Source organism: Genypterus blacodes, unplaced genomic scaffold (genome assembly GCF_046128005.1).
Source record: "Genypterus blacodes isolate CSIRO-AG114 ecotype Tasmania unplaced genomic scaffold, CSIRO-AGI_Gbla_v1 ptg000003l_1, whole genome shotgun sequence".
Taxonomy (NCBI): Eukaryota; Metazoa; Chordata; class Actinopteri; order Ophidiiformes; family Ophidiidae; genus Genypterus; species Genypterus blacodes.
This window is the reverse complement of record NW_027466817.1, coordinates 3289084-3315262: the sequence shown is the minus strand read 5'-3', so window position 1 is coordinate 3315262 and position 26179 is coordinate 3289084. Positions and strand designations below refer to the sequence as shown.

The window sequence follows — 26179 nt, the reverse complement described above, 5'->3', positions numbered from 1 at the left end:
CATGTTCTTAAATTCAGCTATTGTGGTGTGTGTTTTGGTTCAGGTTAAGATATTTTTTTGTTATTTCATGTCACGTCACTTTCTAGAATAGTGACATCATCTGTCTGCATACACCAGCCCAAAGAAATGTCACGTCACTTTCAAGAATAGTGACATCACCTGTCTGTAAACACCAGCCCAAAGAAATGGACAGTAATAGTATCTTTTTTCACCAGTAGAGGTCAGACTTCGTACATATTTGATTTGAAATTTAGTTTGAATCATTTTTCAAAATTAACATTTTAGTTGATTAAATACTTTAAACATTGAACACAATTTTGAAAAAAATATATTGTTATCTTTTAATATATCCAAATGTTTCAGGACCGAGGTCAGCAGCATCTAAGCATTCGAGCTTAATGAAGTCCATCAGTCTGTCTGTTTTAACCATTGAGCTATTCCATTAGTCTTTTTTGTCAAAGCTGAATATGCAACAGAATCACAATTCTAGACAACTCAGCAGCGGTGTAGATCCTACTGTAAACAACAACAACTTTGTTATGATTATATGTGTTTCATTCCCGAGAACTAAATGCTGAACTTGTTCCTCTTCTTGATTTGTGTTGCTTTTAGTCATGTTGTTCATTGTTATTGTATTGTTCTGAGGTGTACTTCATGTCTTCATCATAGACTGCGTGCGCACTTGTCCGAGTGCCTGCGCGTGCCGCTCTCTCGCAGACACATGACCGCCAGTAACCTCGCGCTTGCGCTCTCTTCAGCCCTGCCCTCAGCACGCGCCACCTCTACGAGTCCAATCATGAAACGCGGCGTGACCCCCCCCCCCCCCCCCCTCATGTCACAACACCGCGCGCATGTTGCTTCCGGGGTGACATTTCCGCGCACTAGTGTGAGTGTGTCTGAGCAGTAGCATCCCGGAAATCTGATCTTCAATACATACAGAAACAAAAAGACGTTCTCTGTTTAATTTCCGCTGCTGTTGCCAGGGAGACAGAGTTCAGGTAAGTCTCTGTGGTGTTGGTGATGGGCATGTGTGCACAGATGTGATGATGCTCCAGCTGTGTCAAGTTTCATAGATAGTAGATAGACGCAGAAAATACTGGAAATGGTTTTAATATTTTGCAAAGTGTCGCTTTAAACAACAAGAGGTCGAGTTCGTCACCTGGGACAGGATAATTAATCATTTATACATGTCTTGTCTTGGGTGTTAAGAGATGAGGCAGTGCAATTGTACACTGAACCATTAGTGAACCACCATTAGGAAGATTGTAGTCTTGGCTAATTCATAACTTAGTCTTAACTCTTAACCATTGTTTAAAATGAACTTGATTTTATTGTACTGTGTTTTACAAACTAGTGTTTATTATATTTCTTACTTTAAATTTTTCTTATCTTCTTTCTACATTTATCATTATTTTCTTTCTACACTTGTTTTAAGTCTGATGATCGGCAAAGGTCTAGAACTAGTTTGAATATATTCTGAAGTTGTCTTCCATTGTATCTCACCTGACACCTGCCTGGTCTCAACCTGAGTCTCTGACTGAATAGTTCTGAAATTAATAACACTTATAATGTATGTATTACACTTCTACACTTATAACATATGTGATGTTGGAGTGTTTTGTGGTGTCCGCATGTATTATCCATAAATGATGGCTGTTAGTGAGATTTTATCAACATCAGCAGAGTTTTTTTGTCTTTGCTATGCTAACTTTATTGACAACAACATTATAGTCATAGCTACCCTGTGGCCAGCACAGCACACACTGCCTCCTATGTGTGGAGGACATTAAGCTGCTTTCACATGATGTGCAATTATTAAGGAGAACAATTTAAAACAATTAGTAAAATCTATTTCCCTTTTATTACACTATGGGCTTTTGTTCCTTCCTGGTGAACTGAGAGTCTTTCCCAACCTAAAGCTTCTTTCCACAGTGTCTTCCATTGCGCTCATGGTGTGAATTGGCCTGTGGCTTTGGTTATCAAATCATCTAGGACGGTCTATGAAAGTTTGCCTGTATGAACCACAGTGATGCTCTTGTTTTGTAAAGATGGTCCAATGTGATTGGAGCACACAGATACAAATGTATCCCCTCTGCCAGACACATTTCTCAGAATACGAGTCATGCCTGTTATGCCTGCAAGGACTAATGTTTGTATTAGTTGTGACAAACACACCTTCAACTGAATCAAATTCCATTCAGTGATTCAGCTATTGTATAAATCCAGCACAGACTCAAGCCAGGTGCACCCAACATGTTGATAATATAAGGAAGGAAGAAGTTGGTTAGTTTGTGACTAGTTTAGGTCACCATGTTCCCACAAAGCTGAGACAAAGCAGCAGCCTGATCCGCATAATCCAGCCAATCGGGCTTTGTTACTTCACTTCACAGTTGAATCAGGCTCCTAACTCTTCCTGTGCTTTCTCATGCGTTTGATTAAACCAGTTTTAAAACTTGAAAATGCACATTTTTGTGCATATACATGCATAATGCGCCCACACACCTTTTGCCCCACCCACACAAACTTACCATACACTATGCAAACTGGCTTTCTTTTTCTCACACAGAAAGTGCATACACACACACACACACACACACACACACACACACAGAGTCTGACCCTTGACAGTGGAATGATGTTATGTGCTGCTGTGTTGTTTGACCACAATGACCATGTTAAACTTTCCGCAAGGCTTGACTGCTTAACTGAGTGGGTGAAAGTGTGATGACGTCGCCACACAAAAGATTCCATTCAAGCAATCTCTTGAGGAAGCAATGATCCATACACACACACACACAAACACACACACACACACACACATACTGGCACAACTAAATGCCTGCTCACCCCACCACTACGTAGCCTGTGTCTGAATCTTTCTCCATTATTCCGGTGAGAGGAGGCAGCCTGCAAAGCTCACTGCTGTTATGGGTTATGATTTGGATCCAAGTCCTCTTATGTGTTGCTGTGGTGCAGATTAAGGCCATGACCTATTCCAGATATAAACCAGTTTATATCTGATTTGGGGATTCTCTCATGAGACCCACAGTGCTGTCAGTGTGTGTCTGTGAGTTACGCAGCTTGTCTGGATGAAACCATCAGGGACTTAGTCTTGTCCCTTCTAGGTTGATAGACCTACATCTCATGTGTATCTATTCAGTGTCAGTTGCTCTTGGGGTTGAACTTTGTGTGATGTTTTTCATGGACACAGGTGCATTTGTTCCCTTAGTGTGACATGAAGTATCAGATGTTAGCACTGACACCTCTCAGCAGGAGGAGATGCCTGAGTTTGATCCAAAGTTTTCATGTTCTCCAGGGGATTGCATGTGTTTCTCTCTGGGTGCTCTGCTTTCTCTTTCGCCTCAAAGACATTCACATCAAGTATTGTAATACAACTGCCATTTCCCTTAAACCACAGCATTGACCTCAGAAGAAGGAATTGGTCCCTGGCCCCCCTGCACCATGGCTGTGCACTTCTCTTCAAGTCAGTAGTTAGATTGGTTCTGTGTGACACATTGGTAACAAATGTCCCCGTGTCTGCATGTACGCATTAATGCTTTCTGTGCAAAGTTCAGTCAACATTTCCTCATAATTCCAACAAGCTTGCACACTGCCTCCTGCTTTTCTGTGATTGTATCCCCTCTATATCCCCTCTGCCTCTGTTCAGTCTGACTAACTGCACACATACTGCAGCACTCACACCGCAGCCAAGTGAAGCACAGATGTGACATTAAATCTAAAAGAGCTGAAAACTTTCAGATTCAGTTTTTCAGTATGTGAAATAAATACTGTTGTTGCTGTTGAGTTTGTGTGTGTACGTGACTGTACTACTGAGAGGTGTGTGGACAGGGGGCGGGGGGGGGGGGGCTAGCTGTGTGGTTTGTGTGAGGCTATGTAGAGCAGCTGAGAGGTCTGATCAAAACTTTCCATTTAAATAAAGTGACTCATAACCTGAATAGCTTGGATGTCATTTTAATGTAATTTCACCAAAGTGTGAACAAAATACATTTGAGTATCACCCTGATTCCATACAGCAGACATGTATGTCATAGTTCAGATAAATACATTTTACATGCCAGTGTGTTGATGGATTGTGTCTTCAAAATGCAAATGAGGAAATACTGTATTGACGGCACTTCCAGGGTAAATGAGGAAACGTGGTTGGGCGATGCAGCTTTTCCCTTAGCAACATGCACACCGGTGCTGTGCTTCGTATTGATTTTAGCCGCCACAAAGTAAATACAATGAATTTTGATAAAAGGAAACCACACGGCCGTCTGCAGGATAGTCTGAATCGAAACTTGGTCTGCATTAGACAGTTGGTCAGCTTGCAAATTTGTTGACATTGTTGGCTCACATATGTAATTTAGAGGATTAGTGCTAACAATCAGCCCACCAGCCAAAGTGGAGGGTTAATGTTGCATTCAGGTGCTCATTGGAAGGTGGTAAATACCAGATGCTCCTTTGAAGAAGCAAACAAAAAAAAGGGAATATAAACATGGAGATGCAGAAGAGTACAATGCTAATATGTGTATTCATTTTGGTCATTTTCAAGGTTTCGTTTTCACGTTTATTAACACTATTTACCATTTTCCCCCTAGCCTGAAAGGTTAACATGTCATGTACGTAGACGTCACAACTGCTAAACTTGTGCTGCATCTAGGATTCTGGGTTTATGACTTGTAAATACTTGGGCACCCTTTCGTTTTCAATTTCCAAATTTCCCAATTTCACATACTGCCCAATTACGGCATAGTACTGATCTATATTCAGCACTGTGGACAGCTCCAAAACTCTGCCATCGCTAGGTAGCGCGGTACACCTGGAACACAAAATGAAACAATGGGAAGGAAAACAATTACACAAGACAGATGAAATAATATTAATAATAATAATAAATAATTAAATAATGATAATAGCCAGCTCAGTTAAGAGGATTTGTTGCAATCGATTTGAGCAAACCCCATTGCACTCATAATTTATTATATTCATATCATTTAATATCATGGTGTTTAATGTGTGCAGTACAGTTAGTGGATCCAATTGTCCTTGTTTGTTATTTCTGTTCAGCAATCCGATCCTTTCCTGTCTAGTGGCTTGTATCCTGCCACACACTCTGACACACACCCATTGAGAAACCTGTCACACAGCAGTTTGCTCTCAGTGTCATGTGCTTCTTTCACTCATTCGTTCACATTCTTTCTCCGTTCCCATTTGTCCTCCCGTCACACTAACATTGGGCGACAGTGAGAGAGTTAGTGTGTTTGTCTGTTTTTTGCTAAATGACACACATGACAGAGCTAAGAGTTAAGACTTAAGATCTGGAAGCATAGTTACATTTTGGACTTTGACAGCAAAAATGAATGAAATGTTAATGGAGTTAGTTGTTGTTGTTTTCCAGGATTATTGTTGACGTGTGACCAGAGTAACAGCAACAGCAGCGGACTGTGGAAAAGGACCTTTTCCTCACGATTCCTCTTCCCCACAACTCTCCAGCTACCTCTTTGCACTCTGCCCACCTCCTGTTCAACAAGCCGTCCACTACCTCACCGAGATGAAGCTGAAGGAAGACCTTAATCCTATACTGCTGCTGCTCTTCCACCTGGTGGTTCAGATCTACGCCTTCATCACCTTCTTGCCCTCGTACCTCCACAGCTGTCTCTTTGAACCTGACATGCTGTCCTTTGGCTCTGAGGAGGAGCGAGCCCAGAGAATGAAGGCTGTTTCTATACTGGGATGTCCCGAAGGACCCTACAGGGCGGTGAGCGCCTCAAAGAGGCTGGTGGCGTCGCTGCACCCAGCAGTGGACACCTTGGATAAGATGTTAGAGTTTGCAGCACTACAGTTCCCCCACAGAGACTGTCTGGGGACAAGGGAGGTGATCAGTGAGGAGGACGAGCAACAGAGCAACGGAAAGGTGTTTAAGAAGGTACTACTGCAGAAGACTGCCTGCTGAAACATTAGAGACAAACTGATTAACTGGGTTACATTGGTTGCAAAAGCTTCATAATGTTTCAAATGATATTGTTGTTGTTTATAGTGTACAGTTTTTGCACAGTCAGCAACAAGCTAGCTTTGACATACAACTGTATTGCATCTGAATTCCCCCACTAATCCCATTTGCCTGATCTTTCTAATCCATTTAAACCGACTGTTGAAACACGTATTGCAGCAATAGAACATGCTTTAGTTTGTTAAAGCAGGACTGCATAGTCATGATTACTCTGTGCATCTTTGAATACTAATGTGTGCACAGTACAAAGTCTGATGGGGACACACAAGCATGTGTTATTTTCAGCTGTTGCAGTTCTGCTTTAACCGCTAGGAGACACTATAACCCCACTAGTGCATTTGCATAGTTGGAAAAATATTCTTGTCATACTACTAGACACTAGCACAAAGGTCTGCACACACATATTGGTTCTTTTTATTTATCTTTCATTTTTGCTATTTGTTTTTATTGAAGCAAACATTTGACATGACATTGCGCATACAATTATAGGATATTTTGGAGATATACAGAAAGAGGGGGGAAAAGAGTGAGAGAGATAGAGAGAAAGAAGGAAGACTTTATTCTTATTACTATCGTTGTTGTTTTATACGTAGACCCTGAGGTAGAATACAAGTAGATTGAAATTGAGACTGCCGCTGGAGGTTGTGAGAACATGGCACAGTAGTGTGGACGCAGAGTCCAGGATGGCATCAGTGATTATGATGCGATGATGTCATAGGGTACATACAGTTTCTACAGTATGATGTTAAACAGCAATGTAGGCTAGTACAAATCGCATCATAGGCCGTGGTAAAGAGAAGGAGAGAAGAGAGAAACAAAAAAACAAAAACAAAGAAAGGACATCCCACCCAGGGACCCATCCCAACCCCGCAGTCACACAACCCCGCATCCGTACAACCCCGTCCTGGCCTGTCTGGGATGTAAAATAAATGAAATAACAAAAAATGAACTGTTCAGTGTTCTGGTTTTCAGTCACTGGTCTGGCATAGCCTGTAGATCTGTGAAGTAAGAGAGAAATGGTTGCCATCTCTGATAGAACTTATCAGTATGGCCCCTCATAGTGTACTTGATTTTCTGGAGTTTAAGAAAATACATTGTATCCTTCAGCCATTGCGAAATAGAGGTAGGGGTGAGGGATTTCCAAAGCAGGAGCAGGCGGCGTCGAGCAAGCAGAGAGGTGAACGTGACCATTGCCTTTTGTGAGGTTTTAAATTGCCGTGAGTCAGATGGGGTGCCGAAGATGGCAATATGAGGGGAGGGTTGAACTTGCATCCCCAATATGGTAGACAATGTGTTGAAGTAAACAGACCAGTAGTTGTGGAGCCTGGGGCAGAGAAAGAACATGTGGCTTAGGTTACAGTGAGGCTTCCAACATCTATTAAATTTGTCGTCTACGTCTGTGTGCATTTCGGCCAATCTGGACCCTATGTACGACCTTGAACTGGATGAGTGACAAGCACAGGACGAGACAGTATGTAGATTACGTATAACTTCGTCCCACCAGTCTATGTCTAGATGGAGTTCAAGCTCAGTCTCCCAGGCAGCAACTGTTTTAGACACATTGATTCTTTATGGCAATACGAAGGTCATTTCTCACAATTGTTCCTCATTCCTTCCTTTTCTCTCCGAATCCTCTTCCACTTCTGTCTTCCCCTTTTTTGCTCAATCACTTTGGCTCTCACCCTCTCACATCGCCTCCCCCTCTCTTTTATCTCCCCCTACAGGTGGTCCTAGGCGAATACCTCTGGCTATCCTATGAGGAGACCCTCTCAGCAGCCTCTCAGCTGGGCAGCGGTCTGGCATCGCTCGGCCAGCGGCCAAAAAGCAACATCGCCATCTTCTGTGAGACACGAGCTGAATGGATGATAGCTGCCCAGGCCTGCTTCATGTACAACTTTCCCTGTGAGTCAAATATATATATAAAGATATAAAGGAGGAGAAAAATATTACGCTTAGATAAAAATGAAAAAATGACGAGACAGCAACCACATATACACAGTTTGCAGCCTACAACCATCACAACCTTTGCACATTAATGAAGTTAATAGACACAAAACATCATCTTTTGTTTGCTCGATGTGAAATAGATTGATTCATTAGGTTTCTACCATCAACAACTCCAGATGTATTCATGAGGAAATGGTTAATATGATGTTGTAATAATTGTGAGATTGCTTTGATGCCACATGGTTTAATTTGGTTCCAGACATTTTTTCCACACTGCTTAGAGCATGTTGTATTAGTCAGAGAATGTAAAATTACTAAAAAAAAAATCCTCACACAGATGTTTACTTAATTGCATTTCCAAATACATTGGAGGCAAGTAAGTATACATAGAGACATTTTCCACTTTTAGCCTGGAGACAGTAATGATGGCGCCAGTGTAATTAAATTTTCCTGTAAAGATTATGTGAAGAGTTGAATAGATTATAAGCCTGTTTTGTGGTGGTATGTCCAGAGAGCAGAACATACATGAGTAGTTTTAGCTTGTGGCATGTTGAGGAACAGTGTTCACAAAGCCAACTGTGACTCTCTACTTTTCAGTGTGGTTGCTCCCTCTGTGTGTCTACCAAATGTGTCTGATTTGCAGATAAGATAGAACTGTATTTGTCCTTAGGAAAATTGTTGAAATGCCATGCATTGGCCGGGAATCGAACCCGGGCCTCCCGCGTGGCAGGCGAGAATTCTACCACTGAACCACCAATGCTGTATATGCATTGTGAAGTGTTTGTGTATCGCTGCGCGCCTGTGCGTGTGTGACTGTGTGTGTTCTTGTAATAGCAGCCAACTGAGATGGAAGGTCAAATTGTCCATTCTGCTCCGCTGTTACATAAGTGACCCAATTACTTCTTCTTCTCTTCTCTTCATCTCTCTTTTTCCCCTTTCTCAATAACATATCACAACAGTAACTCATGTTTACATGTGCAATGTGTCTCCATAATATTTCTTGAAGACACTTAACATACCACCCCTTTAATTAAAATGTTGAAAAATGAATGTATTGAAAGGGAGCCAAGTGTTCCCTTCAGAACACTTTTTAGAGCTTATACATAATGTAATATAGAAATATGTTTTGTTCTAATAGTATACTGGCCTAAATAGAAACTATGCTAAAAGAAACTACCTATAAAACGTCAAACCCGTTGCCATGTTTCTGAATCAGCATTATCTCTATATACATACTGTTGCATGTTTCTCACTGCACAGCAACTCCATTAGTGTGTCACCTGTCTAAACATGTGCCCCACCCTTCCCCTCCATGTTTTGTCAAAATTGGTCTCTAACCGTTGGAGGTCTCTATCGGAAAATCAAACAAAGACAAAAACCTCATCTCAAGTGTTCCTCGGAATAAATGAGCGATGTTCTAGCCAGTCTCTGTGTTGAAACTGTCAGGCATGTTCCCCTTGCAGCCCATAGGGGGCAGTGCAACAGCAGGTTTCTGTGATGTGTGATTCAGTGTTGGTTCACTCTTTAATATACTCCTATTTTATTAATATATTCTAGATTGTGGGCATCCTTAGCTTCACTTTCTGCCCATTACATCTATTTGATTGTGCCTTGAAGGCCCATTCATTTTCTTTTCTGCGTCCATAGTTTGAAAATACGCTTCAGTAAAATTGACAAAATCTGTCTTTCTCACAGTGACAAACACTGGGGCCTGAAAGCCTGGGCCAGTGGAAATCACATAGAGTGAGCAGTGGAAAGGAGAGAAAGGTTAAAGAGTGAGAGAGGAAGAGACGGAGGGGAGGAAAAAGAGAGAAGTGAGGGGGGGATGGCGTCAGAAGAGGGGTGAGAGGGTCTACGTGAGCATCTGATGTTGACAGAGGCATCAAGGAGTCAGCCAAAGGCCTGCAGTGAACTGTGTGTGTGTGTGTGTGTGTGTGTGTGTACTACTGAGTCTTTATCAGAAGGAAAACGTGTTAATCATTTGTTTGTCCTGCTTGTCAGTTTCCCCTTAATATCTGTGCTTCAATGTAGTAAACAGTTATTGATTTGTACGTCTATTACAAATATCTTGTAATTCATTTGCAAGGCATTAAATAGCGTTGCCGTCGCATGAAAAGCTCATAACTCACATTTTGTGTGTTTTTATGTCTTAACTTCTAGAACACATCCTAGTCATGTTAAAGTGGAAGTTGTTTTAAAGTTGTTTGTGATCAATGTTCAGGCTTTTAGCAAACTGGCCTCTATGACATACAGCAGATGGATTAGCTTCTGATGATGCAAGACTACAAGTTTGTAAAACATAAAACAGCTCTGAGAGGTTGAGGGTTTATATCTGTGACCTTTAGTTTTATATTCTATGTGGAATTTTTGTTGAAACTGAGTTAAGCACATAATTTTTGTCAGTGAATGACGCTTTGGTCTTGTGGTTATACTTTTGTGTTTTTCCAATTTATGGCTTGTAAAAAGAAAAAAGCTTGTTAGAGTGTCTGTATCTCACAGTGGCTCTAGGGTCAGATAGAACCTTGTAGTTTTAAGGTGACGACAAGGCTGAACTTCTCAACAACAGACGTGTTGGACGTCTGTATGAGTGTATGTTCTGATCTGAACTCTTGTGTTAATAATGTCGTTCTACGTCCCTTAATGAGGCAAACTGAGGCCCGAGCTACTGTTTAGATCTCACGACTCGAGGTGTCACGCCCCTCATCCTCACACACATACACAGAGCGAGAGAGAGAAAGAGAGAGAGTGAAAAGAGAGAGAGAGAAAGCCGGAAGTGTAATATTGGAATGTGATGATGTCACTAAGGGACACAAGTTACATCTCTCTCTCTCTCTCTCTCTCTCTCTCTCTCTCTCTCTCTCTCAATTCTTGATTTTGCAGGGGGCAGTTTACTGTTGGAACCTTTTTCACAGCATGCATACACACACACACACACACACACACACACACACACACACACACACACACATACACATGCACATATCTATCCATCCAGCTATCATTTATGATGTAGAGATAGAATCTATGTAATTTAAAAAAAAGTTTTGCTGTCGTATTTGAGGCATTAATACAAAGTAAAATTGTACTGTATGTATCACATCCATCATATCAGAGATGGACACTGCCTGGCTGATATTTATACATGATATTCAGTAAAATATATAGCAATAAATAATAGCGTGACATAATTATGCAGCCATCAGTTGTGTGTGCATGCATGAATGCAAGCACGCAGACAAGTGCTTAGTCACACAAATATGCACTTAAGACACAACTGTTTGTATCCCCAGAAGAGATCATGCAGCAAGAGCCTGGATCATACTGGGAGGCTGTAATTGGTCCTGTGGGGGTTTCATGATACCATCTCACTGTGTAGCTCAATCACCACATTGATTTATTGTCTATGACACAGCCCCCCCCCCCCCCCCCCGCTTAAATGGACTCATTACTCTGTAAACAGGCCTTTCACATTTATTTTACTTTCATTATATTGCTACACACAGACACTTCCCTTAAGTGTAAACTGTAAGTGTATGTGATGTTTCTAATGTGATGTATTTGCTTTATAGTGGTCACCCTGTACGCCACCCTGGGGGGTCCAGCCATCGCTCATGGGCTGAATGAGGCTCAGGTCACACACATCATTACCAGCAAAGAACTCCTGGAGAGCAGACTCAAGGTACGAACAAATGAAAAACACACACACACACACGGGAAATGGGATGATGGCACATTTAGCACATTTGGTACAGCAAGACCGACAGCAGTCCAATTGTCTTCATTCATTCAAATACTCAAATACTCTATATGAAAGTCAATATCAAGTACAAATCTACAGGTAGTTGGTAATATCATATCATGACATCATAGTAGGTCCAGGTCCTCAGTCCTCAGTCCATATATTGCATGTAAATTTGACACATTCTTCAAGCCATTTTATTACGCCATTTATTATTGGGAGGATGAATGAGCAGGAGTGCATCAGCAAATAAGTGCACATGTGAGGTGAACTTGTGCTCATCTGTACATTTGTGTGTGTGTATTTGTGTGTGCCAGGCTATTCTACGGGAAGTGCCCAGACTGCAGCATGTCATAGTTGTGGACAACATATCAACCACATTGCCCGGATACCCACGAGGCATCAGTGTTCACAGCATGACTGCTGTTCAGGAGCTGGGAGCTCAGCCTAAGAATGGTAACTTCTGTTTGTCTCTCAGCCTTCTTTTGTACTGATTGATTCTAAAATGTTTTTGAAGTCATGCTTTAAAACATTGTATATAAATTGCTTAAAAGGGACAGATTTCTATGTTCTTATTTGAATGTAGGTGTCTGTGAAACATTTGTAATGCAAGACCATTTACCTAACCTTGCAACTTTGACATATTTCCTACAATATTACTCTATAAAATGTGGGGAAATCACAATATATTCATAATATAGTAAGACAATCCAACGTTGAACCCTTATTTTTGCTTAACATTCAATGTTGTCTGGGGTAACTCCACAAATATAAGATATTTACCTAATATATCGGTGATGGGGGCAATAGTCAGCATGTCAAAGCAACTACATAGCAGAAAACTAAAACCTTAAAACCTTCACCTACATTGAGACAGTTGGCTTACAGTAGCTTCTCTAAGCATGCCCAAGAGCATGCCACCACACAGAAAATAAGTAGAACACCTCTCATAAATACAGTATTTTGGCTTTATCCGCCTTCCAAAGCTGCAGAGGTTCATTCATTTTTCTCGCAGTCTGGATTTCCCCTGTTTTAGTCACAGTTTTGCCACATGTAAAAGTCTTGAATGACAAGAACGGGATGGTCAGGGATTGGGGTTTGGGGGGGAAGTCGGCTCCATTAGGTCGTGTGAATAAGGAAGTGCTCACATCTGTGTTGGATTAAGATTGATACGAAGGAGGAGTAAGAGGAAGGATGTTGAGTGACTCAGTGGATTTGGGTAGAAGAAGAAGTAGAATTTTCCCTCTCCTTCACTTTGTCCCTATTTGCTATTGGCCTCTAAATTGACCCAAAACAAGCGAGGCTGGCACTATGTGCAGATACAGAGAGAGGGAAGGAAGTGAAAGAAGGGAGGATGGAGCAGTGGGATATGGGGGAGGGATGTGTTTACATACAGTGCTGTTAACTTCACATGACATCAAATCTCGAAGCAGCAACAGCACTCCTCCGTGCCTTGTGTCCGACTTAAGTGAGGAAGAAAGGCCCTCCCTTTGTGACTGTGACGCACTTTTCTCCCCTTTACTCTCCTCCATGGTTCCATCCGTCCTCTGCTTGGTTTTTTTTGGGTCATGCTGTGATCAGATGTCTCGGCTGTGTTTGTGTTTTTCGTGTCGATGAACAGAGAGAAAAAACTCAAATCAAACTCTTGACGACATGAGGAGCGCACTGCTTCTGTCGTGTCTCACCTTTAAAATGACTGTTAAACTGTTAAAATTCTAGACGGCAGCAGGAAGGGAACATAAAGTGAATCCTACCAAGAGTGCCACAGAATACTTATGTAACCATTTATCATCATAAAAGGGGAATGATGTGAAGTGACGATTTAATGTCCTCAATTATTGGCTATGTGATATGAATCTTAAGGGATAAAGTGAATTATCAGTCTAACCATGACTGTAGATGGTACCAGAAGACAGATAAAAAGCCCCTGTCACTTATAGGTCATAGGAAACATTCATTTAGTCACTCTATGTGGCAAACCCCCGCCACATATCTGGCACATGAAGCAGGAAAAAGCTCACCTCAAAATAATATCTAGTCCAAAGCAGATTCTAGCTGAAAAACGACCTCATTAAATTGGTATTTGGAGTTGTGACATCAGCCTGCGCACGATCCACACCTTATGATATTTGCTCAACTTCCAGCTATGTCTTTATGAGTTGCACCTGTGCGGCGTATTGCATATTACAGCACTTCAAAAGGTTGTACGCAATATAAAGAAGATTTACAACGTGGTTGGGGAAATCCTGATGGCACACAGAAACAGACACACAGCCAGTACCCACCAAATATACACAGCTGACATCCTGAAAGAGGAAGATGAAAGAAGATGATTGAAAGAAGACAAAAGCAAAGGAAGGCAGTAGTTAAATCATGTGTCAGAGGGTAAAAAAGCAAGTCATGAAAGATGAGAGACATAAGAGAGTTGAGTGGAGGAGTGGACATAATGTTTCTGGCTCACACATTCACTCCCCATAATGCCAAGAGACTGAAGTAGGTTTACTGAAGAGCAGCCTGCAGTTTAATATCACAGCTGACAATTTTCCATCCCTGTCTAAACTGCAGAGGCTACATAAATGTTTATGCAGCTCCTCTCCTCAATTACACGCACTGTTAAATATTTCCTTGGCCTTAAGCGTCGCCTGATTCTTTTTCAATATTTTCCCGTGTGTCCTCGTTTTCTCTATTCACACTACAGCAGCGCGTGAACGTAAACAGCCCCTCCCGTCAGACATTGCAGTCATCATGTACACCAGCGGGTCCACAGGCATCCCAAAAGGCGTCATGATCTCCCATAGCAACCTCCTTGCAGGAATCACGGGAATAGCTGAGCGGATACCCAATCTGTGGTAAGCAATGCAAACTGTATGTCTAGACCCCCAACCTTTTTTATTACCTATCACACTTTTAGAAACGTGTTATGTATGGGGGACCCTTTTAATATCTTCTGTCCTTCTTGTATACGTGAAGCCTTTTTCCAAGACCAAGAAGCAGAAAAGGAAATACATATTCCTGTGATATGTTAAAATGACCCGATTTCAGTTTAATGTACAAAAACTTTAAAGGAATTCTATTAACTATCTCTGATAAGTTCATGTGTTAGGCTCAGAATTTATCAGTCAACCTTCTTTTGATGGTGGTAATGTGCTGATGTGTGTTGAAATCAGTTTAGCTGATTAATCAAACTGCGCTATTCAAATGAACTTTGTGTTCCCTTTGGCCTCTCAGGCATCTTACAGCTCAGGTGTCATTTGCAATCCTAACCCGCTTACCTTTACCATCCATATTTTATAGGCAAATGATATGTTACAGTTGTCTTTAAATAACTTGCAGGCAGAGCTGCTGAGAATAGTGCAACATCCATACATTCTCCACACCCCACCATGTGCAGGGTGGTGCTGGGTTGGAGTCTATCCAAGCAGTCATTGGCAAGAGGATACACACGTGTGTAGAAATCTCAGAAGTGACACTCCCAGAATTTTACAGAATTAAATGATTTTTGTGTCATTTACATGCCAACTTGGTTACTTTCTATGTGGATTCTGGAGATATGTGGTGTTCATCTGCCAAACCAGTAGAATGGACCCTCATGGAATCCTTGGGTAAACAAGTACAAAAACCTTCAAAAGTTACACATTTTAGGGTGAAGTAACTTGTACTATACACACGTGTACGGTTGTTGTAAGGAAGAATAAAATTTTTTTATCATTACAGCTAGATCCCTAACATACTTAAGCTTTTATTGCAGTATTCATTACCACTGTTGAAGTAATAGCACTGGGTACCATAAGGGTCCATTCAAAGTTCTACAGAGCTGATAAGTGGATGCAAGATTTCTTCTGAATGCTGCAACTGAAAAGAGGGACAAACAAAGCTTCAATGAAGAAAATCGCTTCCGTGGTGATTTTGTTTGACAAATCTCTGCCGTCACTGGCTACATGCAAAGTAAGCAGCGCTGATTTAGGAGTTAAATGATAACACTGAGATTAAGGAACCGTGCCAAATGGTGTGTTAGACTTACTTCCTGGTTGCAGCCTTCATGTTGGCTAAGCACGTGCAGAGTATCATCACACAACAGAAATGTTTAGAGAGAACCCCCCACCCGCCCCCCCATCAGAGGAATGAGTCAGGGGGAAGAGGAAATGCAGAAGGGAGGGAGCAGAGGGTACAGGGACAAACCGGGAGGATGGGAGTCAGGGTGAGAAGGATGGAGGTTAGAGAGGTTAGGTCTGTTACGATCTCAATCAGACCCTTAATGAAAACAATGGCTGGGCTTTGTGTATTTAACCATTTGATTGTGTAAACCTCCCCCCCGCGTATATGTGCTGTATTTCATGTATGTACACTTGAATGTGATTCTGCAGATTGTGCAAGGTTCTTCATGAATACATCAGACGAACTCGATGTACTTTTACTTTGCGAGCTCCGTAGCCATTTATATTTATATCAAAGCAAAACAAAATGCATTAGTGGTAATAAAGTGTCTTTGTGTTTACAGTGAGGAAGACTCATACATTGGCTACCTGCCTCTGGCCCATGTGTTGGAGCTGAGTGCAGAGCTTGTATGTATTTCTCACGGCTGTAGGATTGGCTATTCCTCACCCCAGACTCTGGCCGACCAGGTACACTAACACTGAAACGCAACTGTGTGTGATGTGTGATGTATGATGTATATTTGGAACATCAAAAATCTCAGGTATAGACAGAAACACATTGGATTTCTGCCAGATGGGCTCTTAGGGAAACTAATTAGGCTGGCAGAAGCTTATCTTCTATAATTCCATGATTGTAAGGTTTATAGGGAATATGGCAACACCGTTAGTTAGGGGTTTGATTCCCACAGAGGGCATTTCCCCTCAAAATTATTTATTATTGTTAGATGCTTTGGATAAATGCATCCAGGCTGGCACATAATCAAATACAGTGGTCTATAACAATGTTTTATCACACTAATGGAATGAGGAAGTTTATCATTGATTGTATTTGCAAACATAAATCCATATATTCCATTCACTGTACATAATTGATCTCAAACTACCCACTCCAGCATGTTAAATGATACAAACTAATGTACTGTAAGATAGTGAGTCAACAAAACCCAAATCAAAGCTGACCTGGCACCTCACAGACCCCCAGACAGGAGAACCTTAACTTCCTGGACCTCTATGGAGTCCCTAGCCCTGCTCTCCTTCCTGTCTGTGTCGTGCACGTCTCCCCGTCCAGCTGGCTTTGTCTCAGTGTGACATTCTATTTGAAACAGTGCGTGTAACACCAGTAGTACTTGTCACGCAATTGCAAGGACTTTTCCTCCTGGCCTGATCACTGGAATAAACCCGTCCAACTTGAGTTGCCTTACAAGTCCTTAAAAAACAAAACATAATCTTTTTGTGGGAAACATGCATGGGAATGTCGCCTGTAGCTACTCTGACTCCAATTCCCCAATCAATGACTGCCACCTTCTTCCATGCTGATCAGGCCAAAAGAACCACTTAAATTCATTAATAGAAGCACTTTACCATCACCAGCTCACTAGCTCACACTTTACATCACCTCTTCCCCTGCTCTTCCTGCTCTTCTTGCTCTTCCTCCTCTCACTCAGCCATACTTAGGGAATGCAATGCAATGCAGGTTATATAAGAATATATACCTGAATACTACACTTATATGAAGATAGCTTTTGTGGTTTATGTAAGAATCTAGAAATCTAAAGGGTTCAATCATCATCGCGATTTTGTTGTTGTTGTTTTTTCAACTATAGTCAACAAAGATCAAGAAGGGAAGCAAGGGAGACACCAGCGTCCTGCAGCCCACACTGATGGCAGCTGTCCCGGTACGTCAGCAACACAACACTGTCCAGCATACAAAGCCTTAACATTTATCTCTCATCCAGCCGCTCCGTTCTGCATCTCAAGCAAGGCTGCTGGGTTCACTTTGGCCTCAATTGGCAGCGGTCCAGATTTCTCTCTCGCTTTGTTCTCAGTCCAGCTGGAGGAGCAGTAACAGAATTCAGGCTTGGACCTGCTGGACGTGTGACGTTCATACGGTCTGCTTTCTATCATTGGCTGTCTCCGCTGTCACTTATAAAGTCATTTTAAACAAATGCAGCATGACACACCCAGGCACCAGAATGTCATATGTTAGGCTGGGTAGACCTGCTTGTCTTTGAGGTCTAAATAAGACATTAATACATTTCAACAGGGATGACACCAGGATCAACTCTAGTCAAAACTGGCTTGTTATAGCACCTCCCGCCCATTCTCTCACGAGCACCACCCCCAGTCTCCCAGCAGTCAAAGTGTAAAGGCCAGAGGGCCCCAGTGTCTGGAACCATTCACAGCTGTAAACAGAACGTGAGAAAGCCCCATGTGGTTATCCCCACGACACACACTCATGAGTGCGTACACATACACACACACAGACATACAAATTGTTTGCTGTCATATGACAACAGGCCTCTGCATTAATCCCTAGTCTACTTCCTCTCACTGATCTGTCTTCACACACATACATGCACGTACGTATATTACACACACACACACGGAGCAGCTGGTTTTTATTGTTTTTTTGTTTGTGCCCTATCCCCTATTTCAACATAACTTAGGCTTTTTATGGCACTCTGCTGAATTGGATAATGAACTGTTCTTGGTCAGTGGGTTACATACTTTTCCCCTTTGACGATATGAACTGAAGATATAAATTAAGTCACGCCAACATACAGCTGAGTTGGAGCCAGTGTACGAACTAGTGCTTTTGATTTCGGTTTCCCTTCGCATCCTCACTTCAAGAAAAATCTCTCAAGGAATTTGTGATTCCTCCACACACCTGTCCTCCTCTGTACCTGCCTCTCCTCTGCAGGGTCATGGGAGGCTGGAGCTGCAGATCACTTGGCAAAGATAACACTAAATTTTTACTAATTATCCAATTTTTGAAGATAATAATAATAATAATGTACAATGCAATCGTCATAAAAGCACATATCAACCTAAATCTACTATGACTCACTTTAAGGCAGCACTAGGTAACTTTTTAAGCCCCCCAGTGAGCGTTATTGTTATTGCATCCATTTTTGTCTGTTAAGTCTGTTCTCGCTTCACTTTAGTTTTTACTCCCAAACACACTTTTTTCATGGAGCTACATTATCTAATACAGTGTGCACATCAGTAAGACCTGCTTGATGGCCCGTGTGTGTTTGTGTGTCTGTAATCACAGGCGCACACACGGCTGTCATGCCACCAGTTTGTTTCGATGGCAAAGCGTTACCATCCAACAATTCCAGAACAGACACCAGTATATACTGTCTATAGTATGTTAATATGAAGAGAATGTTTTCAGGTCAAAAAGTGACATAGTGCACTTTTAAGTACTGGACCCAAACAATGATGTGCAGCACAGGCATCACACACAGTGACATGGTAAAGGACCCTGGAATAGATGAGATGGGGAATTTAACAATTCCTTAATTTTTACAGCAATAAGCACCACAAAGGCAATAAAACAACTGGATTTTCAAGAAATGCACGCCAAAATCTGAGCGTTTTAGTCACCCAAGTCACCCTTGTGATTCTGTTTTAAAAGTGTAAATGAGTGATTGTTTCAGGTCAACTTTATTTCCAATAGCCCAATATCACATACAATGTCTCAAAGGGCTTTACAGACCCACAACATCAGGAAAAAATTCCCGACAACGCCCAAAGCTCTTCAGTAAGACTCCTAGCATAGAGATTCCTCCTCCACCAACAGCAATAGGAACGTCCAGTGGGATAATACAAAAGTACAATAAAGCATGCAAAGCAGTCATGCAGTAGGAAGTAACATGTCAGACAGAGTCGTCTGTGATGTCCAGGGTCTCCTGTGGATAAGTGTGTGGAGGAGCTAGTATTCCAGTGAGCTGTATTGTGGCCATGCAAGCAAATTCAAAGAATATGTTCTTTGGCCCGATGGCATAAATATGTTCCTCTCGACTTTATGAGATGTGGTATAAATGCTCTGTCCTTTACCAGTGTTTGTTTTTTCTAAGGCCTCTGGCTTCCATTAATGCTTTCATCTTTTTTAGTCACTTGTAGGCCAATATTTTTGTCAATAAATCTCCTCCACATTGTGTGCTGAGATGGGCTCATTATAAATACCTCCAGGGAACACGGACCTAAAATGAACTCTAGTCGTTCCATTTTTACCGTTTGAATCCCATTAAAGGAAAAATGTGGGAAAAGTGGGGGAATAAGTTACTTACATTCATTATTAGATTTAAATTTTATTATTATTGAATTTCAACACTTGAGGACCTCCAGGTTTATTGATCACTAACACAAATACATTTTTTTCTTACTGCAATAATTTAACATCGGACTAAAAGGGATCTTAATTTGTGAAAGTGACGGTGTTCCCTGACTTTCAAATGACATAAGTATTTCCACAGTCACATTTTCCCTGAGCGTCGTGTGAAATCTGACTCTGCGCATCATCAGTTGTCACCGTGTTTGTTTCCATTGCGTCTTTCCCGTCATTGTTTTCCCTCATCACATATCTCTCTTCCGCTCTGGCTGTAGGAGATCATGGATCGCATTTATAAGAATGTGATGATGAAGGTGGAGGATATGAACTGCATCCAGCGAACGCTTTTCATTCTGGCGTACAACTATAAACTGGAGCAGCTTGCCAAAGGATACACCACACCTCTGTGTGACAAGTATGTGACAAGTGTGACAAAGCTCTGCACTAATGTTCATGGATGATGACACTTTTGGAAGGTGACAAGTGTTGGTGAGAGCTCTTGATTTGCTGCCTCAGGGCAAAAAGTTGATCCAGCTTTAACCTCACACATTCACTCCCACTCTCTCATTCCTCTCTTCTTCTATTTGCTGCTTTCATTTTTTTCCTGCTGTCCATCACTCTAGCATGGTCTTGTCGATCATTCCCTACATCTGAAATAAACTAGTTTTAGATAGTCTATGATGAAGCTGTCAACACGTTTATGTAGTATAATGTTATTGTTATTTTGTATTGAACATTGTTGTTGACAGAAATACATCCAGAAAGACAAAGCCCCTTGGGTCTCAACTGCCTTTTTTTGTTGGTCCTTTACTGCTGTAACATGCTGACATCAACACCTAACACATTTAAATTGACCTGCCTACACACTTAGCATGGTTTTTGCCGGCATCCATTGATTTTACCAGCTCAGCCCCCCTGCAATCTGTAGTATGCAAATTTGTAGTTAGACATACAGTATAAGATCCTTCTCTAAACTACCTGTTACCCCCTCTGTCCCTCCAGGCTGGTGTTCAAGAAGGTGCGCTCTCTGCTGGGTGGTCAGACTCGGGTCCTGCTCTCAGGTGGAGCGCCGCTCTCTGCCGCCACACAGCGCTTCATGAATGTTTGTTTCTGCTGCCCAGTGGGTCAGGGATACGGCCTGACGGAGACCTGCGGCGCTGGATGCATCAGTGAGAGTAAGCAAGAGGAAGAACCGTAGTAGTTAGGGTAGTTAGGAGGGAATATATCTAAAACCTTAACCTTCAAATCAACAACAGATGATGCTTCTTAGTTTCTTGGGCTATTTGTCATATTTGTTTTTCTAATCTTAATCTAATCTCAAACGTGAATGTTCAACCAAACCATAGTGTGTTGATGTCCAGTTGTCCTGTGCTGCTGCTGGATAACATCATGGAAAGTAAATTAAGCATTTTGCATGTCTTAAATGACAAGATTTATATGTATTACAATTTTAAATTTAGCTACCGCAGCCTTTGCCTTGGAAAGCCCATGATGGAGCAACGGCAGGAGGACAAGAAGATCGACGAGAAAGCGAAGGAGAGCAAAATGACTAAAAGATGGATGAGATAGGGTTGGGAAAGAAGAGAGGAGGGAGTAAGAGTGCTTGGAAAAAGAGGATAGAGAGCTGTGGAAAAACAAACAATAACAGCAACAAATCATTGCACAGGGAGAACCCAAGTTAGCGTCCACTTCTTTGTCCATGCTTGTTTTGGAAGAGTAAAGGAATCGAATAATGCAGATAAAATTGCAGACATTCCTGACAACAGTAATCCAAGATTTCCTATTTCTAATTAGTGTGCATAAAATAATGGCTGTTATATGTGTGGTGCTGATGCTGTCTCTTGGCTGATGTATTTGTTAAATGGTGGCTATATTCCCAGGCAGACTACACAATCAGTGACCCGCTGCCTGTCAATGTTTACTGCACATTCCTTTGGGATGGGGTTTCCATGGCAAGAGAGCAAGTGAGGTCCTGTTGCCATAGTAATGTCCTGCCTTGATGCTCGTGTGAGTCTTCATTCGGTTGTGCGTGCACATGTGTTTTGTTCCAGTGTGGGATTACAGCACTGGGAGAGTGGGAGGGCCGCTGGTTTGCTGTGAGATTAAGCTCAAGGACTGGGTGGAGGGTAAGTGAGAGGAGGAAAACACACACACACACACACAAACACACACACAACACACACACACACATTGTGTTAAATGATGAAGTTTGTGTCTTTCTGGCATCTTTTCAGGCCATTTGCAAAAAAACACACATTCATAACCTTGTTAGGAAATCACGCAACATTTCTCTCTTAAAACTGTCCTGGCATCTTTTTACGTAAAGCATTATAACTTTTTATTGTGCCCTAGCATGCTGTAGTTTATTGCTTTGTTGTGATCTGCAGAACAGAGAGAGACTCTAAGGAAAACACGCTCTCTGTACTTTATCACCACAAATTTATAAGGAATGCAGATAAAGTTGATTAAGTGTTCGTCAGCAGCATTTTGCGGCCTGTTGGTTTCCCTTTGTAGTGATCTAATGAAGTTAAACCGCTACTTTCAGGTGGTTACCGCAGCACTGACAAGCCCCACCCTCGAGGAGAGATTCTGATCGGCGGAGCCAACGTAACTATGGGATACTACAAGAATAAGAGTAAAAAGCAAGAGGACTTCTTCGTGGATGAGAAAGGACAGAGGTGGTTCTGCACGGGAGACATTGGAGAGGTTCACAAAGACGGATGCCTCAAGATAATTGGTGAGGAAAAGCGGATGGAGGGGTGAATATGTGGAGAGTTGTGCCTAGATGCACAGAGTTAAATCAGAGGATACAGTCACATGGCAGCCAGGTGAGAGTTGCAAACCTCTCTGCAACTTCAGGGTAGATGCTTAACACCTACTTCCGTTGTGTCCTAACATCTTTACCCTGTAATCCTGCTACCATGAAATTATCAGCCTAGTTCCCCAAATTCTAGGATTTCTTCCAGTCTACTTCTCTGCTCTGTTCCCACTCATCAGTCAGGCAGGAACATTTGAACATATCTGATTCACCTCACTTCCCAGAATTACTCTCACTTCTGTTTACCTTCAGCCAGCCAGAACCCCCATCGTCTCTCTTCTTATCTACTTTCTTTAGCTCACTGTTTAGATATACACAGTTCCGTGGAAATGTCTCCTTCCTCCAGATTTCCCATCGTGCTGTTTGAGGATACACAGGCATATGCACGTGTGCACATGCACGTGGATATTGAGAGTCACGTGCAGGTTGTCTCTTTTGTTGTTTTCAGATCGTAAGAAAGATTTGGTGAAGCTGCAGGCAGGAGAGTATGTCTCCCTGGGGAAAGTGGAGGCTGTGTTGAAGAACTGCCCTCTGGTCGACAACATCTGTGCCTATGCTAACAGGTGCGTGTGTGTGTGTGTGTGTGAGAGAGAGAGAGAAAGTAGCGGGGAATTTCTTCTCCTCTGCCTCTTAAGAAATGTTAAGCCTCGTATTTAAGTTTCATCAATCAGTCATCAATGCCTCACAAAACAGCATAGCATTACATCATGGCAAAGCCTATAAGGTTCATATTTTAGTGCCTCAAACTGGGAGTAGACCTTCAGAGAGACTTCAGCCTCAGGGAAAGTTTAGCTAATATTTGACAATCACTATTGGCTGAATTGCTTGAAACTGTAATGTACCTACTGATACACTATACTATAGCATCACTTATGGAAACAGAAGTTCGGAACTATTGTAAAGTAGGAATTTCGGTAAAAGGTATGGCAATGTGAGCATGTCTCTGTCTATCAAACCCCAACTGATTATTGTATTTATTGATTTTCTTTAAAGTTTGGAATAATACTTTTGTTGCCACTGCTTTGTGTAATTAGGAATTCTAACTTCTGATAAATGTGACAAGGTCTGAGTATGACTCATAGTCTGGATCTCATCATCGCAGTCACATCTTCTTTATGCCTTTTCATGGCTAATCAAACTCAATCGCCCCATTTCTTCAGCTCTGTGCTGTTGTGTAAAAACTTTTTTTTTCGCTACATTTGCCGGTTGCATGGCATTAGATTTCAGCTTCGACAGAAAGAATCATCTGTTCCATCCTTCCATACACTCTGTAGGAGTGCATTGTGTCCATCTCCTTATAAGGCTAAATATCTCCCTTGGCCAGAGTTCTGTTGTTCATGAACATACATGTGTGTGTTCAGTCGTATCCCCTTATTTGGCCCAACTTTAGCTGCTAGAATACACACAATACCAGTTGCGATTAATAACTTTTCTGTTTTTCTTTCCCTTTGTCATTGGGTGTTCTCTCCTCGTACTCTTCAGTGATGAGACATACGTGATTGGCTTTGTGGTGCCCAATCAGAAGCAGTTGCTAGCTCTGGCTGACCAGTTTCATATCCAAGGCTCATTGGAGGAGCTGTGCAACAACAAGGCTGTTGAGGAGCTGGTCCTCAAGGCCATCACTGAGGCAGCTGTAGCAGGTAGAATCAAGTTCTCTAGGGCCTCAGACATGGGTGTTTTATCTCCATTAGCTCAGGTTTTAGCATGTTGAAATCTGCAAAACTTTGTGGCCTTCATCAGGTTTCATTTTCTTCTGTTACAGCCGAACTAGAACGGTTCGAGGTCCCCCGCAAGATCCGTCTGAGCCCAGATCCGTGGACTCCAGAGACGGGACTGGTGACGGACGCGTTCAAGCTCAAACGCAAGGAGCTGAAGACATATTACCTAAACGAGATAGAAAGAATGTACGGAGGGAAATAGCAAGGAAAGCACTGTTTCTCTTCAAAGCACAGACCAACACTAGACCACGTCCACTAAAAAGCTGTGGTTACTTGAATTTGTTGTTCAATCATAAGACTCTTAAATCCACAAAGAAGGTCAAGTAGGAATAATTAAATTGAGCAACCAGATTTGTAATGGGTCAATCTTCCTCAGACACAAACATGAAGTGTCCCTGAACACTGCTGCTTCTCCTTTTCTGTCGTAGTGTGTAAGCTCAGTGTGTAAGTTGGAGCAGTTTGCCTATTGTGCTTACTCACGAGACACTAACCTAAAAAAACAGTAATATTTTATTGTTCTTTTCTTAATGTTGTTTTCCTTTTATAGTTTCTATTTGCTTCATTGTCTTAAATTCCTTCTCTTAAGTCTTACTGGCTTTTTTCTTTTTCTTTTTAAAATCTTGTTCTGCCTGGTGACAAATTGTGTTTCCTGCAGGTCAGGAGACGGTTTTTCTTCTTCACTTTTTGTTCACTTGTTTTGAGTCGGGTTCAAAGATTTATTTTGTTTCTCACCCGCTGTCAAGCTTTGGCTTACATGCAAGCTTGACGTCTCCCCAATCAGCATGCCGGAGGCCAAAAGCACAAAGTCATTTGAGGGCAAAAAAAAAAAGAACCGATCGGTAACGTGTTGAGGTCATATCTGTTTTAAGACATTTATATTTTCATTACCAACACTGAGAATGAAGTTCTTGTTTAGGAAAATGACACAAAAGAATAAAACAAAAATGCACTGTTATTTACGGCAACTCAATTTTCCTACAGTGATAGAGTTTACTTTTCTATTTGTTGTACAGGCCAAAGCAGACACTTTAAAAGCACATTAACACATTTAATAATTGTCATCTTTGATAAATAGTAGTTATTCAAATAAGGCAGTTGATTACAGATAGGATTTAGATATCTATTTTAGCGCACTTTGGCACTGGTTAAGAAATTAGCACTCTTGTGAAAGTGCAACCTCTATGTTTATGGTAACATTTATTCTAGCTTACTGTCATTGCTGGTTTATAGCCTCGCTGCATATTTGAGTCTTTGCGTAAGTGTGTTCCTGGGTTCATACTAAGTTCATGAGTGGATTGATCATCTCTCTAAACAGCACAGATTGTCCCAGCATCCCTCATAATGTGATACCTGTTGCCTTCTCTTCTGAGTCTGATTCATGCCTTTCTAATAAGCTGACCGATGATTGATTGATTAACCGAATATGTTGGTGTGGAGCTGTGTATGTATGATAACTATTTAAGCTTTATTGTCACACACCAATAGTTGGAGCTCCACTGTCTCTCTGCCTTGTAAAATAAGTGCATCCAATTGTATTTCTTTCTAATTTGCCTTGGAAAATAATCCAATGAAGTTAATAAAGATTGTGTGTTTGGTCTACACAGGGGTTTGTAACTTTCTTATTTATGTGAGACTATTAAAGCCTTATATTTCAAATTACCCAGCTGTATTGA

General features: G+C 41.6%; 1 protein-coding gene and 1 non-coding gene across 6 annotated transcripts; one reads left to right on the top strand and one right to left on the bottom strand.

Annotated features, from left to right (window-relative positions):
• The first annotated feature begins 858 nt into the window (after positions 1-858).
• acsl3a (acyl-CoA synthetase long chain family member 3a) lies at positions 859-25399 on the top strand. Of its 5 annotated transcripts, XM_076144424.1 has the most exons (16): positions 859-998; positions 3419-3484; positions 5402-5929; positions 7738-7915; positions 11530-11639; positions 12017-12155; positions 14398-14548; positions 16198-16321; positions 17458-17529; positions 20246-20385; positions 20973-21145; positions 22022-22096; positions 22516-22707; positions 23237-23351; positions 24271-24428; positions 24551-25399. In XM_076144424.1, exons 3-16 carry the CDS (start codon positions 5555-5557, stop codon positions 24706-24708), a joined length of 2160 nt encoding a protein of 719 aa, XP_076000539.1. In that variant the 5' UTR covers positions 859-998; positions 3419-3484; positions 5402-5554; the 3' UTR covers positions 24709-25399. The 5 variants fall into 5 exon arrangements, with proteins under 5 accessions (XP_076000539.1, XP_076000542.1, XP_076000538.1 ...); XM_076144427.1 differs by lacking the exon at positions 3419-3484 and having other exon boundaries at positions 14401-14548; XM_076144423.1 differs by lacking the exon at positions 3419-3484.
• Positions 8650-8720, bottom strand: trnag-gcc (transfer RNA glycine (anticodon GCC)). The gene has a single exon. It is a non-coding gene; the product is annotated as a tRNA-Gly (tRNA).
• Positions 25400-26179: the final 780 nt, after the last annotated feature.

Coding starts and splice junctions, on each gene's coding strand:
- acsl3a (XM_076144423.1), top strand. CDS start 5,555: ATGAAGCTGAAGGAAGACCTTAATCCTATACTGCTGCTGCTCTTCCAC. Junction 14,549..16,197: donor GAGCGGATACCCAATCTGTG/GTAAGCAATGCA, acceptor TTGTGTTTACAG/TGAGGAAGACTCATACATTG. Junction 17,530..20,245: donor CACTGATGGCAGCTGTCCCG/GTACGTCAGCAA, acceptor CTCTGGCTGTAG/GAGATCATGGATCGCATTTA.